Source organism: Musca domestica, unplaced genomic scaffold (assembly GCF_030504385.1).
Source record: "Musca domestica strain aabys unplaced genomic scaffold, Musca_domestica.polishedcontigs.V.1.1 8, whole genome shotgun sequence".
Lineage (NCBI taxonomy): Eukaryota > Metazoa > Arthropoda > Insecta > Diptera > Muscidae > Musca > Musca domestica.
In genome coordinates this window covers 16,924,641-16,939,587 of record NW_026712409.1, presented here as the reverse complement: position 1 = coordinate 16,939,587, position 14,947 = coordinate 16,924,641, and the positions used below count along the sequence as shown (strand labels likewise).

The 14,947-nt window shown below is 35.8% G+C and overlaps 1 protein-coding gene across 8 annotated transcripts in view; it reads right to left on the bottom strand.

Moving 5' to 3' along the window:
- The window catches only part of LOC101897948 (phosphatidylinositol 4-phosphate 5-kinase type-1 alpha), a 32,968-nt gene extending 18,194 nt beyond the window's left edge, over positions 1-14,774 (bottom strand). For 4 of the 8 annotated variants that reach the window (XR_009344108.1, XR_009344107.1, XM_020040087.2 and 1 more), the window contains exons 1-5: positions 7,032-7,848; positions 2,389-2,414; positions 2,162-2,302; positions 1,756-2,096; positions 1,179-1,694 (exon numbers count right to left, since the gene is read on the bottom strand). Coding sequence is in view for 6 of the 8 variants with exons in the window: in XM_020040087.2 (XP_019895646.1) it covers positions 1,179-1,694; positions 1,756-2,096; positions 2,162-2,302; positions 2,389-2,414; positions 7,032-7,131 (1,124 nt within the window). In the remaining 2 variants the exon portion in view is untranslated. Of the gene's footprint in view, positions 1-1,178; positions 1,695-1,755; positions 2,097-2,161; positions 2,303-2,388; positions 2,415-7,031; positions 7,849-14,714 lie in introns of those variants that run through there. The other 4 variants (XM_011298080.3, XM_020040089.2, XM_059130957.1 and 1 more) reach the window with 2 other exon arrangements.
- Positions 14,775-14,947: the final 173 nt, after the last annotated feature.

Below are 14,947 nucleotides of genomic sequence, written 5' to 3'. Positions count from 1 at the left end.
TTTTAAGCTCTTCCAAAAGAAGATTTTTAGCTCTTCTAGAAGACGATTTTCAGCTCTTCCAGGAGAATATTTTCTGCTCTTCCAAGAGAAGATCTTCAGCTCTTCCAGGAAAAGACCTCCAGATAACCTTTGAGAAGTTCTTCTATGATAAGATTTTCAGCTCTTCTGTGAGTTACTCCCCAGATCTCCTTTGAGAAGATCTTCAGCTCTTCTATGGAGAAGATCTTCAGCTCTTCTATGGAGAAGATCTTCAGCTCTTCTATGGCGAAGATCTTCAGCTCTTCTATGGCGAAGATCTTCAGCTCTTCTATTGCGAAGATCTTCAGCTCTTCTATGGCGAAGATCTTCAGCTCTTATATGGAGAAGATCTTCAGCTCTTCTATGGCGAAGATCTTCAGCTCTTATTTGGAGAAGATCTTCAGCTCTTCTATGGCGAAGATCTTCAGCTCTTCTATGAGAAGATCTTCAGCTCTTATATGGAGAAGATCTTCAGCGCTTCCAAAAGGATATTTTCAGATTTTTCAAAAGAAGATTTTCACCTCTTCTAGAAGAAGATTTTCAGCTCTTCCAAGAGAAGATCTCCGGATCTTTTTGAGATCTCCATATTTCAAAGATTTTCAGCATTTTTAGGAGACAAATTTCTAGGTCTTCTGAGAGAATATGGCAATACCTTTTCAAAGAACATTTTCAGATCTTTTGAGACAAATTCAATTGAAATCTTCTGAGAGAAGATCTTATGTGAAAGTATCTCTTTTCTAAAAAAAAATCTCCTGATGTTATAAAAGTAAATCTCAAGATTTTCTGAAAGAAGTCTCCATGAAATACTCTCAATCTTCTATGAGATAATCTCAAGATTTTATGGGAGAAGATCTTGAGAACTTCTCAAGATTTTCTCCGAGGAGATTTGCGAATGTTATATAGGTTGTGATAATGTCTCCAGATCTTCACTGAAAAAATTCCAGATCTTCTCCATTTCGAACTTCTGAGAAAGAATATTCCGATTTTGTCAGAGAAGATCCTCTATAAAAGACGATCAAATCTTCTATAAGGGAATCTGTATATCTTCTTGGGAACGTCTCTATATCTTCTCAGGAACATCTTCCATAAGACCTCCATATATTCCATAAAATAAGCTCCTGATTTTCTTTGAGAAGCTCTTCAAGCCCACCCTCTCTCACCTATTGCGTTGTATATTGCTTTGCGTTTCTTCATCTTGATTATCCGATGTGGTCTCCGTGCCCCGAGCATTCTCCTCGTCCGATTCCTCCGATTGTGAGGTTTTGGGCTGTTTACGTGACTTCTGTTTCTCTTTGGAGGCCAAATCCAAGTTGTGCACCCCCAGCAGCAGGGAATAGTCCATAATTTTAAATGACTCCAGCACCGTGCAATCCCTTTGTATTGTCTTGATCAAGGCCGAATAGGTTTCGGCCTCCAGAAAGATGCCATTCGGATGTTGTTCCATAAAATCGAGATCCTTAAATGTTGGCGATTTCTTGGCACGTTCCGCCTTGTTGGCCTTGCGCTTAAACGTCGAACCCTTCAGATCGTATTTCAGATGCATTTTCACATAGGAAGGCAGCAGATTGTTCATCACCACGAGGCGAATGTTTTTGGCATTGTTCGTCTGCAGGCAGTACAGGCCGAAGAACTTCGGCAAGAGGGTGCGGGGATTTTGATTTAAATTCATGTAGTAACTGTAAAAACCAAAACAAAGATTAGAGATTTAAAAAGGTTCCTATTTTTTCTCCTCCCTACCCTGGTAACAGTTTTTGCAAAAACTCCCCCTCCTTGTGCTGCACCGTCTTAATGATGAACTCATCGTCGTGCGTCAAATAGAATATGGAACCCGAAGCCCCGGGATTCGACAGCTCCCTTAGCGGCGACGAACACATCGACATCATAAAATCATCGGGCTGTATGCCGAACAAGTCGCGAAAATAACGAAATGCAATTGGGGCATAGATTTTATATCTGAATTCGCTATAGTGGTGGGCAGGCGTAAGGCTGGAACCCTCGGGCGGAAAGACAATGCTTTCGATTTCCCAAAAGTCCATCATAAGTAGATCACGTTTTGGTTTGGATGCTAGACTACCGACCTGAGGAGGGGGGAAAAATATTGGTCAATAGAATTCTGAAGTTAGGGAATCTGCAGGATACTCACCGTATGCTGTATACCCAGTTGTATGGAACCCATAATCTGCGATGTCTGTATCTTTTTATAGGTGATCTCACCACCTTCTCCCACCCGCCTATGGCCAATTTTACGCTCTTTATCACTTTTGGTACGTTGTTTACCCTGGGCCTAAATAGGGAAATAGAGTTGAAGGGGAGGTAAAGGATATTAGTTTAAAAATGGTGTCATGTAGGTTCAATATTTTTGGTTCTTACCTCCGAAATGGATGAGTCTTGGGCATCTGTATAAAAAAATATAAAAATTATATTATTTGATGAAAAATTCATTAATAATCTGGGATTATAAAAAATGCTTAAAATAAAATTTTCTTAAAAAAAAACAATATTTGGGTAGTGATCCTTTTAAATAACATAAAAAAATTCGGCATTTTATTTACAATGCATAAGGAAAAGTTCGGCAAAAAAATCCCCAATCAGACTTTTTTTTGACAAACTATTCTTGAAGACATTAATAAAAGTTTTCCGCCATAAAGATTTCAAAAAAGGTTCTGAAAATCGATGAGGGAAATCGATGGAAAATATACTCTTAAAATTCCTGAAAATCCACGATTTGTGGTCAGTATAAAGTTTCTTGAATATTCAAATAGTTTTTCTTCGATAGTCCTTAAACAAATTATTTATAAATAGCTACGATATGCGGTCAAGATATCCCTGAAATTTATTGTAATAAATAAATGCTGTTTTGTAAAAAATTCTTTGAGGATGTATTCCGGAAAAAATCACGTTTGTAGTCAGGAAGTGCTTCAAATTATGTTCATAAAAATATATATTTTAACATGATATCAGAAAGTCTTTAAAAAAATATTCTTCAAAACATGACTCACGGTCATAAAGTCTTTACAGATATTTTCTTAAAAATACGCAAATAATGCTCAGCAATTTAAAAAAAAGTTTTCTTAAAATCCAAGAATTGCGGCGTTCTTACCAAGGATTGGTGAAAATATAGGATGTTTCGGTAGAAAATATTGGAGAAAATCTTCTGAATGAAGAGGAAAAATTAAAATAAATAAAATAATATTTTTAGTTGGAAACTCTTAGAAAAAAATGAAAAGAAAAATTCACACTTATTTTGAAAAAAAAAATCCTTTAAAAATGTTAGGACAAAAAGTCTTTAAAAAACAATTATGAAGGGAAAATCCTTCTAAAAATATTTTTTCGGTGAAATTTCTTTAGAAAAATACGATCATTGTCCTTAAAAAATATTTTTAAAAAGCTAGAATTTTTGCAGAGTCATTGAAAGGCATGGAAAATTTAGGGCAGGAAGTCTTTGTAAAAATATTTTTAAAAACTAAGATATTTTTTAAGGATGTCCTGAAAAAAGTAATAATAAATAATTTAAAATTGGTGGTTCTTTAGTAGATATTCTTAAAATAGGCCTTAAAGAAAATTAAAATACCTATACCTATATAAAATGAAATATAATATATATATATATATATATATATATATATATATATATATATATATATATATATATATATATATATATATAAAGGTTTTCAGGAGGTTCTTAGGAATTAACGATATATGTTCAGGTAGTATTTAAAAAAATTAATCCTTAAAATACACAGGAAATCAGGATGTGTCTTTAAAATTCGCGGTATGTTGTTAGGAGGTCCTATATGCGGTCAGAGGGTCCTTAAAAATACACGATATGTTGTCAGGAGCTCAAGAAAAAAATTAAATGTGTCTTTAAAAGAACGTCGTTATTGAGACATTTTGAAAACATATGCAATTTTTGTCAAGGTAGTCCTTGAGAAAATGTTACAAAATGGAAGTAAGATTCTTAAGCCCAAATTTGTTGTTGGGAAGTCCTAAAAAAATCAAAATCTACAAATGCATTTTTTTTTTAAAAAAAAATAAATATTATAAATGTTCTTAAAATTGTAACTAGAAATTCCTCTCAAAAGGATTGATAAATCTTGGAAGAACTCTCTCTTACAGTTCGATTTTTGTACTCTCAGTCATATGGATAGAGAGGGTAATATCATTTGATACGGCCTAAACGTGCCTCATCGAAATAACGTTTTTAATCCCTAGGTCTCTTTGGTCCAAATCCGTTTCAGGACATTTGGAGTCGATCCCGAGGTGTCAGTCCGTCTGTCTGTTACCTCCCCCACAAAAGGTCGAAATTTTCAAACAAATATTTTACTACACAGAGCAAGAAAGGATAATTCGATGTTGTCCTAACTTTGAAAAACCTAATATTTCCATCAGTGCTACGTTAGGTGCGAAAATGGACAATGTCGGTCCACTCCATCAAGTACATCCCCCACAAAGGGTCAACATTTTGAAAAATTATAACTCTCATAAAATGTGATGTAAAAGTCCGATTGTCTCCAAATTACACACATCACAATTATTTTAACAACCCAAGGTCTGAAGTGAAAATGGAATACATCTGGTACCTCCCCTACAAAGGGTCAAATTTTTGAATATTTATGAAGTTCATAAAACACAAAATTAACATCCGATTTTATTGAGACTTGGTACATCTCGATATTTCCATAAACATAAGATTTGGTATGAAGATGGTAGAGATCGGACTATTCGTTCTGGTACCTCCCCCACAAAGGATCAAAGTTTTGAATAACCAAAACGATTGTAAAATTCGAAATACACATCTGATTCTCTTCATAGTTCACACATCCCATTATTTCTACAAAACAAGATCTGCTGTGAATATGGGATGTATCGGTTCACTCCTTCAGGTACCTTCCCCACAAAGGGTCAACATTTTGAATAGCCATGAAGTTCACAAAAAGCGAAATTAACATCCAATCCATTCAGATTTGGTACATCCCAATATTTCCATAAACACAAGATCTGTTATAGGGATGGTAGAGATCGGACCATTCGTTCTGGTACCTCCGACACAAAGGGTCTAAGTTTTGAATACACAAAACGATTATTAAATCCGAAATAAGCATCCGGTTATCTTCACACATCCCATTATTTCTACAAAACGAGATCTGCTGTGAAGTTGGGATTTATCGGACCACTCCTTTTGGTAACTCCCCCACAAAGGATCAAAATTCTGAACATCTGTCAAGCTCATAAAACGCGAAATTAACATCTGATTCCATTCAGATTTGGCACATCTGAATATTTCCATCAACACTAGATTTGGTACCAAGTTGGTAGAGATCGGACCATTTCTTCTGGTAGCTCACCTACCAAGGGTCAACGTTTTGAATAACCAAAACGATAATAAATTCTAAAAGATGATACATATCTGCGAACCCCTTCTGGTATCTGGATCCCAATTTTCAATACTTTTATCTGTCATAACTTGTGAAACAGGTCAGCAATTCTTTACAATCAAATTTTTCTCTCAATGATTGATTTCGCATAAAATTTTATATAAATGGTTGATTTTCTTGTAATTTTGCCCATATTAATATTTTTATCTGTAATAGATGAAGTATACTTCGATGAATGGAATACTTCGGTCCACTGTATCTGGTAACCCACGCACATTTTAACATGTTCTAAAAATTATCGCATATCTCATATAAAGTGAAGGAAGTAGTCAATATAGTCCAAACCTGGCACCTCGCAATATTTATATCATATTTATTTAGCTCCGCTACGAAATGGACAATCCCTTTCCTTTTGACCCATTCCTTTGAATAATCATAACAGTAGTCAAAATATATTTAAATAATCGAACATTGGCTGAGGGAATACATTTGTCGGAAAAATCGACTGATATTTTTTAACTTGATTTTTTTTTTTTTCAAAATTAGCGATAGAAGCCGGTTTTCCATAAGTTACAGAAAAATGCAAAGCTGGATATTTTTGGTAAAAATGAGGTTTAATTGTACTGTGTAAGAGGGTTTAAGAGAGTCCACGATTATAGATTCAAAATCTTAGAAAAGATATTCTTAGAAATCTGCGTGACCGTTCACAAAATATTTTCTAAAGCCCAGGATTTATAATCAGGAAGTCCTTTGAAAAATAATTCCATAAATATCGTAGAGTTGACTAAGTCAATCAATCGAAGAATTTTCTTAAAAATAAAAATTAATCATTTACCAATTTATGGCCCGATTAGGCTTCTTAAAAATATTTGAAATTCTGGAATTTATAACTGAAAGTCCGTATGTATGTCTGTTTATCTGTCATATGCGAAATTCTGTCTAGAGAAGACCTGTGGAAGACCGATATCTTCAATTCACTAAAAATCTCAATTAATCTGTATTTACTTCCTTCCCCATTCATTTCTCTTATTTAAATCTGTTAATATTTCTTAAATTCTCCCTTTTAAATCCCTTAAAAGTAACACATTTATTTTATCACAACATTGTGTATTTGCAAATACAACATTAAAATTCAAACAACTGTCAGTGAATGGTAGACGTCAGAAAAACATAAACAAACCACTTTAATTAACATATTCCAATGGGAGAGTGAAACTAAGTGACACATGTTTTACTTCTGCTCTCCTTTATAAATTCACAAATTACCACTCATGAGATACTTTTGCTCTCACTCTCTCTCGCTCACTCGCTTGTTTCATTTTGGGGGCAATATTCCAATAGGAATACGAGACATCGTATTCTTGTCAGTTCAACGAATTCATTGATTTTTCTTCACTGACATTGTAATGATAATTTTCTTTTTTCACAGGGAAACGGAAATTTTCATTTAGAAATTGCAAGGAATGGGGGAGGGGGGGGGGGGGTAGAGAAATGATTTTCTTTTAAGATTTATGTTCCAAGTATTATGTTAAAGAACACACACACCCGCACTCACTCATTGTTAATAATGTTAAAGATCTTGCCCGAATTTATGTAATTCAAAAAAAAAATAGAAGAAGCCTTTGGCCAATTTACCTTCACGGCTTTGACTGATATTGTCGGAGGTGAACTTTGTATTGGATGTTGAGGACACCTCCGGATCTATGGAGCTTATGCCATAACCACCCGAAGCCATGGTTGGTTTGCTTGCAGTTGTACTTTCTTGTTGGAGTAGCAAAAAATTACGGCCACTGGCTCTCGTTTTTATTATTATTATATGGTATTGGCTAGCCTAAATTCACTTTGCACCCGGACCGAGATTCACCAATTCTTGTTTTTCACTTCCACAAATGTTTTTCATAACTTTTCCTTGAAATTCATTGCAAATTTTTAATACACTTTTCTTGCTGGCGTTTTTTTTTTCTTAAGGCTGGAAAACGCGAACAGTAGCCAGTGATGGTGGTGGTGGTGGTTGCTTGAAAGGAGGGCGGCGTCAATGGTTGGCAGAAAAAAAAGGAACGGTGATGACTTGAAAAAAAGCGTAGACCTGACGACTATTTGCACTAAGAAATTCTGAAAATCTTTTGATTTATTGCTTTTCGGATATTGGTGTGTCTGTTACTTAATCACTGCTGGCTCGATTGGGATTTTCTTGTGGTGTTTTTCTTTTTTCTATTCCTCTTTTCTTTTCTGGCCACCACCAGCAGCAGCAGCAGCAAACAGCACACACTTTGAATTTGAACTAAAAAAGAACACAAAAACCGATTGTAAAAAAACCTTGGAGCCACTACTACTCTTGTTTGGTGATTTGTCTTTTCACTACTGTCACCACTGCATACTTTTAGGATGAAAAAAATTCTCTGGAAGACAAAATCCGAACAGTAGGCAAAAAAAAATGCTAGTATGACACGAGAAGAAAGTGAAGAAGAACAAGAATGAGAAAACCTATATTCCAATAGAGACAAAAAGGCGCACAGTGTTGCATGCCGTTCGTTGTGAGAAGAGCATAACATCCGGCTGAAGGGTTGTTACACTGTTTGTTGTCACAACAACAAAATGAGGTGGCAACGCCAAAAATGGAATGTCACAATGAACATGTGTTTTTTGTTTGTTGGGGGGTCTTATGGATGTTTGACAGTTATGATACAAGAAAATTGAGAGAGAGAGGCATCTGAGGGAGAGAGAGGGTGATTAGATAAAAATGCTTCCCTTAAATATCCCAACAAAATTTTGTCAATGCAAAAGGCAGTTGTTTTTGGAAATGCAAAAGGCATTTGTTTTTGGTAATTTACCTGGTTTCCCATATCTGTTATGTTTTTAATATCTGCTCTACTGTTGTCCAGTGTTGCCACGTTTAATATTTAATGTTGTGAATTTTTTAAAGAATATTTTTTGGAGGATGGTAGGGATTTTAAAGCATACTTTTGCTGATATTTTAGATTAATTTTCAAAACATCTTCTGATCATAAAACTTGGAATTTACAAGGATGTTTGTTCAGGATTTCCCAGCATGAAATTTTAGATTTTTCACGGTGGATTTTTGGGAATATTTTAATGAAATTCTTTCACAAATGTTGGATTTTTTTAATAATTTTTCAATAATTCCAATATTAGGAATAAAAACAGGACAATTTTTTAAGAATATATTTTCAGGACTTTTTTGAGATTTTTATTTCAAAGATTTTTTGTACAATTCAATATATATTATAAATTTGTACTAAAAGGGTACGAAAATAACTAAAATGTACTAAAAATGGAATACTTTGTATTGGACAAACAGAATGAGCTAGAATTCTGAAATTTGAATTGAGAATAACTGATGGTGTACAGAATAGATGTACCAAAGGGTTTTTGGAAATTCGAACTTAAAGGTTACGAAAAGTTCTAAACTGGTACTAAACTTTTAAAATGGTTCCATCTGGTTTCCTGGGAACGGATAGAGCTAAAAACGTGAAATTTGATTTGAAAATCAAGGTTGTAAAGTGAGTTTGATATGTGCGGGGGATTTTGGAATTGTGTAATAAGTGTGCTAATTGTACGAAATGGTACTTATTTTGGACGGTTTGGTTTAGGGTAAATGGATGAAGCTGCAATTTTGAAATTTTGTATTGGGATCACTGTTTGTGATAAAGTGGTGGTTTTGAAAATGTGTACTACAAGTGTACGAAAAGTACTGAATAGTACTATATTTGGTATTGAGCGGACAGATAGTGCTTGCAATCTGAAATTTGTTATTAAAATCGCTGTTCATGTGGGTAGCCTGGACATATGGAGATGGTTTTGGAAGTGTGTTCTATAATTGCACGAAAAGTACTAAATAGTACTAAATTTTGTATTAGGTGAAGGGGTTGATCTAATTGGTCTAAAATCTGCAAATTTGATATTGAGGTCACTGTTGACATTGGGAATTGAGATATGGAGGTGGTTTCAGTAATGTGTACTATAACTGGATGAAAAGTACTAAGTGGTACTATTTTGGGTATTGGGTGAAGGAATAGAGCTGGAATCCCGAAATTTGGTATAGATGTCACTAATGGTGTCTGTGATTAAAATACAGAGGTGGTTTCGGAAATATGTGCTACAATTGTACGAAAAGTACTGAATGGTACTATATTTGGTATTGGGGGGATCCATAGAGATAAAGTTCTAAAATTTGATATTTTGATTACTGATGGTATCTGTGTTTGAGATTTGGTGGTGGTTTTAAAAAACGTCATATATTTGTACGAAAAGTATTAAATGACACTAAATTGGGTATTGGGTGAGGGATAGGGCTGGGATCATCAAATTTTATATTCAGGTCTCGGTTGGTGTCTGTGATTAAAATACAGAGGTGGTTTCGGAAATATGCGCTATAATTGTACGAAAAGTACTGAATGGTACTATACTTGGTATTGGGGTGAGCCATAGAGATAAAGTTCTGAAATTTGATATTTTGATTACTGATGGTATCTGTGTTTGAGATTTGGTGGTGGTTTGGAAATACGTCTCATATTTGTATGAAAGGTACTAGATGGTACTAAATTGGGTATTGGGTGAGAGGATAGGGCTGGAATCTTCAAATTTCATGTTGAGGTCTCGGTTGGTATCTGTGGTAAAAAAATAGAGGTGGTTTCGGAAATGTGTACTATAATTGTACGAAAGTACTGAATGGTACTATTTTTGGTTTTGGGGAAAGGAATTGAGATACAATTTTAAAATTTGTTATCAATATTAGTGGTGGTATCAGTGTTTGAGATTTGGGGGTGGTTTGGAAATACTACTAAATTACTAAATTTGGTATTTGGTGAAGGGTTAGGGCTGGAATCCTCAAATCTTATATTGAGGTCTCGGTTGATATCTGGAATTGAGATATGGAGGTGGCTTTTCAAAATATGTTGTATATATGTACGAAAAGTGCTAAATGGTACTAAATTTGGTATTTGGTGAAGGGATAGGGCTGGAATACTGAAATTTGATATTGAGGCCTCGGTTGGCATCTGGAAATGAGATATGGAGGTGGTTTTGGAAATACGTTGTATATTTGTACGAAAAGTACTAAATAGTAATTAATTTGGTATTGGTTGAAGGTATAGTTCTGGAACACTCAAATTTTATATTGATTTCTCGGTTGACCTCAAAAGTACGAAAAGTACTATGAGGTACTAATTTGGGTATTGGGTATAGGAATAGAGCTGGAAACCCAAATTTTGATATTGAAATCTCTGTTGGTGTCTATTTATGATTTTATGAAATTTCTTAAGGACTTCCACACCAAAAATCGTAGGTTTGTTAGTGTATTTTTCCGGGACTTTTTTTCAGTAATTATTTATTTTTAAGGATATTTTTGAAAGGATTTTTTAATGCCAAAATTGTGTATTTTAACAGTAATGTTGAAGGGATTCTCTGGTAGAAAATATTTTTATATTTCCCCTTTTTTTCAAATATAGTGGATTTTTTAAGAATATTTCACAATGATTTTCTGGTGACACATCAGGGATTTTTCGAGAATACTTTTAGGGGGACTTTCCGATCACAAATTACTATTTTTTTTAGAATTTTTTGAGAAGAACCTAGTTCTAGAAAACTTTGGTTTAAAAAAATTCCCCTTTATACCTAAATTTTTTCGAATTTTTTCAAATAATTTTTTTACAATTTTTTTTAAATATTAAAAAAAAAAAAAAATAAATAAATAAATAAATTTTTCATTATTTCCGGGATATTTCAAATATATTTTTAAACGGGTTTGTCTGGGCAAAAATCATGATGGTGCATATTTTGAATATTTCTACCAAGGACCTACATATTTTTTACCAAGGACCTACATATTTTTTTTAATAATTCCCAATCAGGTCTATTAAAAAATATATTCATAGATTAACAAAATTCTGAGAAAATATAAGTGCGATTCTTATCTTGGACCTGTTTTTTAATTGTCTTCTACCAATAGCATACTTACAAAGTGAAAAATTCCTTCCAAAAACCATGACTTGGCAACCCTCTCAATCCCACACCGCTTAATTTCACTTTAAAATTGAGAGAAATGAAGAGAGAGCACCCAGCAAATCATTAATTTTTATGAACGGTTCATTTACAATCAGGTCTCAGTGGCACAGTAGGACAGACCTTTCGGTAACGGTTTGTTAAACAGACATACACACACACACGAACACCCACTCACCCCCAACACAGGAGAGAGAAGAAATCAGATAACATTCGAGTTTTACGACAAACGCCACTGACACTAATTTAAAAGTCAGGAACTTTAACGTAAATTAGACTCTGTCTTCGCAAACGATGCAGGATGTGTCAAAGGACGTTTTAGTTTATTGTTATTAGTTGGAGCACAAAAAGGGATATCAAGATGATTATTAAATGATATCCTAAATGAGGGGGGAGGAAGCGGGTGTGGGAGTGGGGGCAGAATAAAAATAAATTAAGAAAACATAATTCATTTAGAGTTTATTTGTTTTGGGTGAGGTTGCGAAAAGTTAAGGTAGTTTGGAATACAAAGGATATGTTTCAACTTCTACGGACTTCGTATAGAGGGAAAATCATCAGAGGTTTTCCAAAGACATAAACGGAGACTCTCTCTCCAGAAAGACCCCTTTCAGATCTTCTAAAGAAAAATAGTCTATTTAACTCTTCTATGGAGGGACTTGATCCAGGTCGTGTATTGATACAACATCAAGTTTTCGATGGTGATAAAGGCTTCTAGAGGTCTTATATGGATAGAGGCCTTATCTATGGAGAGAAGACTTTCCTCAGTTGGCTTATGAATGTGAGATCTTCTTCAGGTGTTCTATGGATAGAAAGCTTTTAGATCTTTTAGAGCCAGCAGAACTGCTTCAGTGCTTTTAGAGGCAATAGACCTGTTTCATTTCAAGAGCCAGAAGACCTGCTTCAACATTTCTAGAGCCAGAAGACCGATCTTTAGACCTGCTTCCGCTCTTATAGAGCAGTAAACCTGTTTCAGCTCTTTTAAAGCCAGATGACTTTCTCCAGCTCCTCAAGAGCCCAAACACCTGTTTCAGGTCTTATATAGCCATAGGACTTGTTCCAGCTCTTCTAGAGCCAGCAGCTCTGCTTCAGCTCTCCTAGAACCTGAAGACCTGCCTCAGCTTTTCTAGACTTTCTCCAGCTCCTTAAAAAGCCCAAACACCTGTTTCAGGTCTTATATAGCCATAGGACCCTTTACAGGTCTTCCAGAGCCAGAAGCCTTGCTTCAGCTCTTCTAGAGCCAGCAGCTCTGCTTCAGCTCTCCTAGAACCTGAAGACCTGCCTCAGCTTTTCTAGACTTTCTCCAACTCCTTAAAAAGCCCAAACACCTGTTTCAGGTCTTATATAGCCATAGGACCCTTTACAGGTCTTCCAGAGCCAGAAGCCTTGCTTCAGCTCTTCTAGAGCCAGCAGCTCTGCTTCAGCTCTCCTAGAACTTGAAGACCTGCCTCAGCTTTTCTAGAGCCAGAAGACCTACTCTTCTATAGCCAGAAGATCTGCTACGGCTCTTCTAGAGCCAGAAGTCCTGTCCCAGCCCTTCTAGAGCCAGAAGACCTGTTTCAGCTCTTATGTAGCCAGAAGACTTTCTCCAGTTCTTCAATATACAAAGACCTGTTTCAAGTCTTCTAATCCAGAAGACCTCTTTCAGGTCGTCTACAGCCAGAGCACCTGTTTTAGGTCTTCTATAGCCAGAAAACTTGTTTCAGATTTTCTGTAGCCATAAGACCTGTTCCAGCTCTTAAATGAATAGAAAACCTGTTTCAGCTCTTCTAGAGCCAGAAAACCTGTTTCAGCTCTCCTAGAGCCTTAAGACCTGCTCCAGCTCTTCTATAACCAGAATACCATTTTGTTTTGTATAGCCCGAAGACCTGTTTCATGTCTTCCATGGCCAGAAGAGCTGTTTCAGGTCTTCTATAGCCAGAAGACCTGTGTCAGGTTTTCTCCAGCCCGAAGACCTGTTTCAGATCTTATATAGCCATAGGACCTGTTCCAGGTCTTCCAGAGCCAGAAGCCTTGCTTCAGCTCTTCTAGAGTCAGCAGCTCTGCTTCAGCTCTCCTAGAACCTGAAGACCTGTCACAGCTTCTCTAGAGCCAGAAGATCTGCTACAGATCTTATATAACCAGAAGACTTTCTCCAGTTCTTCAATATACAAAAGACCTGTTCCAAGTCTTCTATATCCAGAAGACCTGTTTCAGGTCATCTCAGCCAGAGCACCTCTTTCAGGTCTTCTATAGCCAGAAGACTTGTTTCAGATTTTCTGTAGCCATAAGACCTGATCCAGCTCCAGCTCATAAATAACTAGAAGACCGTTTCTCAGGTCTTCTATAGCCAGAAGACGTGTCTCAAGTCTTCTATAGCCGGAAGACCTGTTTCAGCTCTTCTTCTAGAGTCAGAAAACCTGTTTCAGGTCTTCTATAGCCAGAAGACCTGTCTCAGGTCTTCTATAGCCAGAAGAACTGTTTCACGTTTTCTATAGCCAGAAGACGTGTTTCAGATATTTCATAGCCAGAGGACCTGTTTCAGGTATTCTATAGCCAGAAGATCTGTCTCTAGTCGTCTATAGTCAGAAGACCTGTTTCAGTTCTCTTAAAGACAGAGGAAATGTTTCAGGTTTTCTAGAGCCAGAAGACTTTCTCCAGCTCTTCAATGAATAGAGGACCTGTGTCAGCTTTTCTGTTGCCAGAGACCTGATTGAGGTCAGGTCACTAGACCTGTTTTATGTCTTCTATAGCCAGAATACCTGTTTTGATCTTCTGAAGCTAGAATACCTGTTTTGATCTTCTGAAGCTAGAATACCTGTTCCAGGTCTTCTATAGGCCAAAGACCTGCTCAAGCTTTCTAAGGCTTTAAGATCTGTCCCAGCTCTTCAATAGCTGAAGATCTCTTTCAGCTCTTCAATAGCTAAAGATCTCTTTCAGCTCTTCAATAGCTGGAAGACTCGTACCAGCCCTTATAAGGTTAGAAGACCTGTTCCATCTCCTCTAAGGCTATAAGCGTTTTTTATTTCTTCTACATCTATAAGACCTGTTCCAGCTTTTCAATAGCTAGAAGATCTGATCCAACGCTTTTAGCTATTCAATAGCTAGAAGATCTGTTTCACCTTTTTATGGCTAGTATTAGTTCTGTTTCTCTTATATAGGTTGAATATCTGTTTCAGCTCTTCTATAGCTATAAGACTTGTTGCAGTTGACTATGGCTAGGAGACCAGTTCCAGCTAGAAAATCTTCTCCGTTGCAACTTTTTTTGTAACCAGAAAAAAATCTTTCCGTCCAAATATGGACTTTTTCTCTTTTACTTACCATCCACTCTTCAAGCCAGACTTCCAATTTCTGGTCTCTTTGAAGAGTTTTGTATCCCTTTGAACAATTTTTGTTAAGAAACTTCCTCACACCTTCGTGTTTTTTTTAGTATAGTTGGTTTTTTTATTCTTTTTTCTTTTCTCCTTTCTTGTTGTTGTTTTTTTTTTCTTTATTATTTGTTTGTTTCTTCTTACATTTACATGCATTTACAAAATAAGCACTTTTTCGTTAAA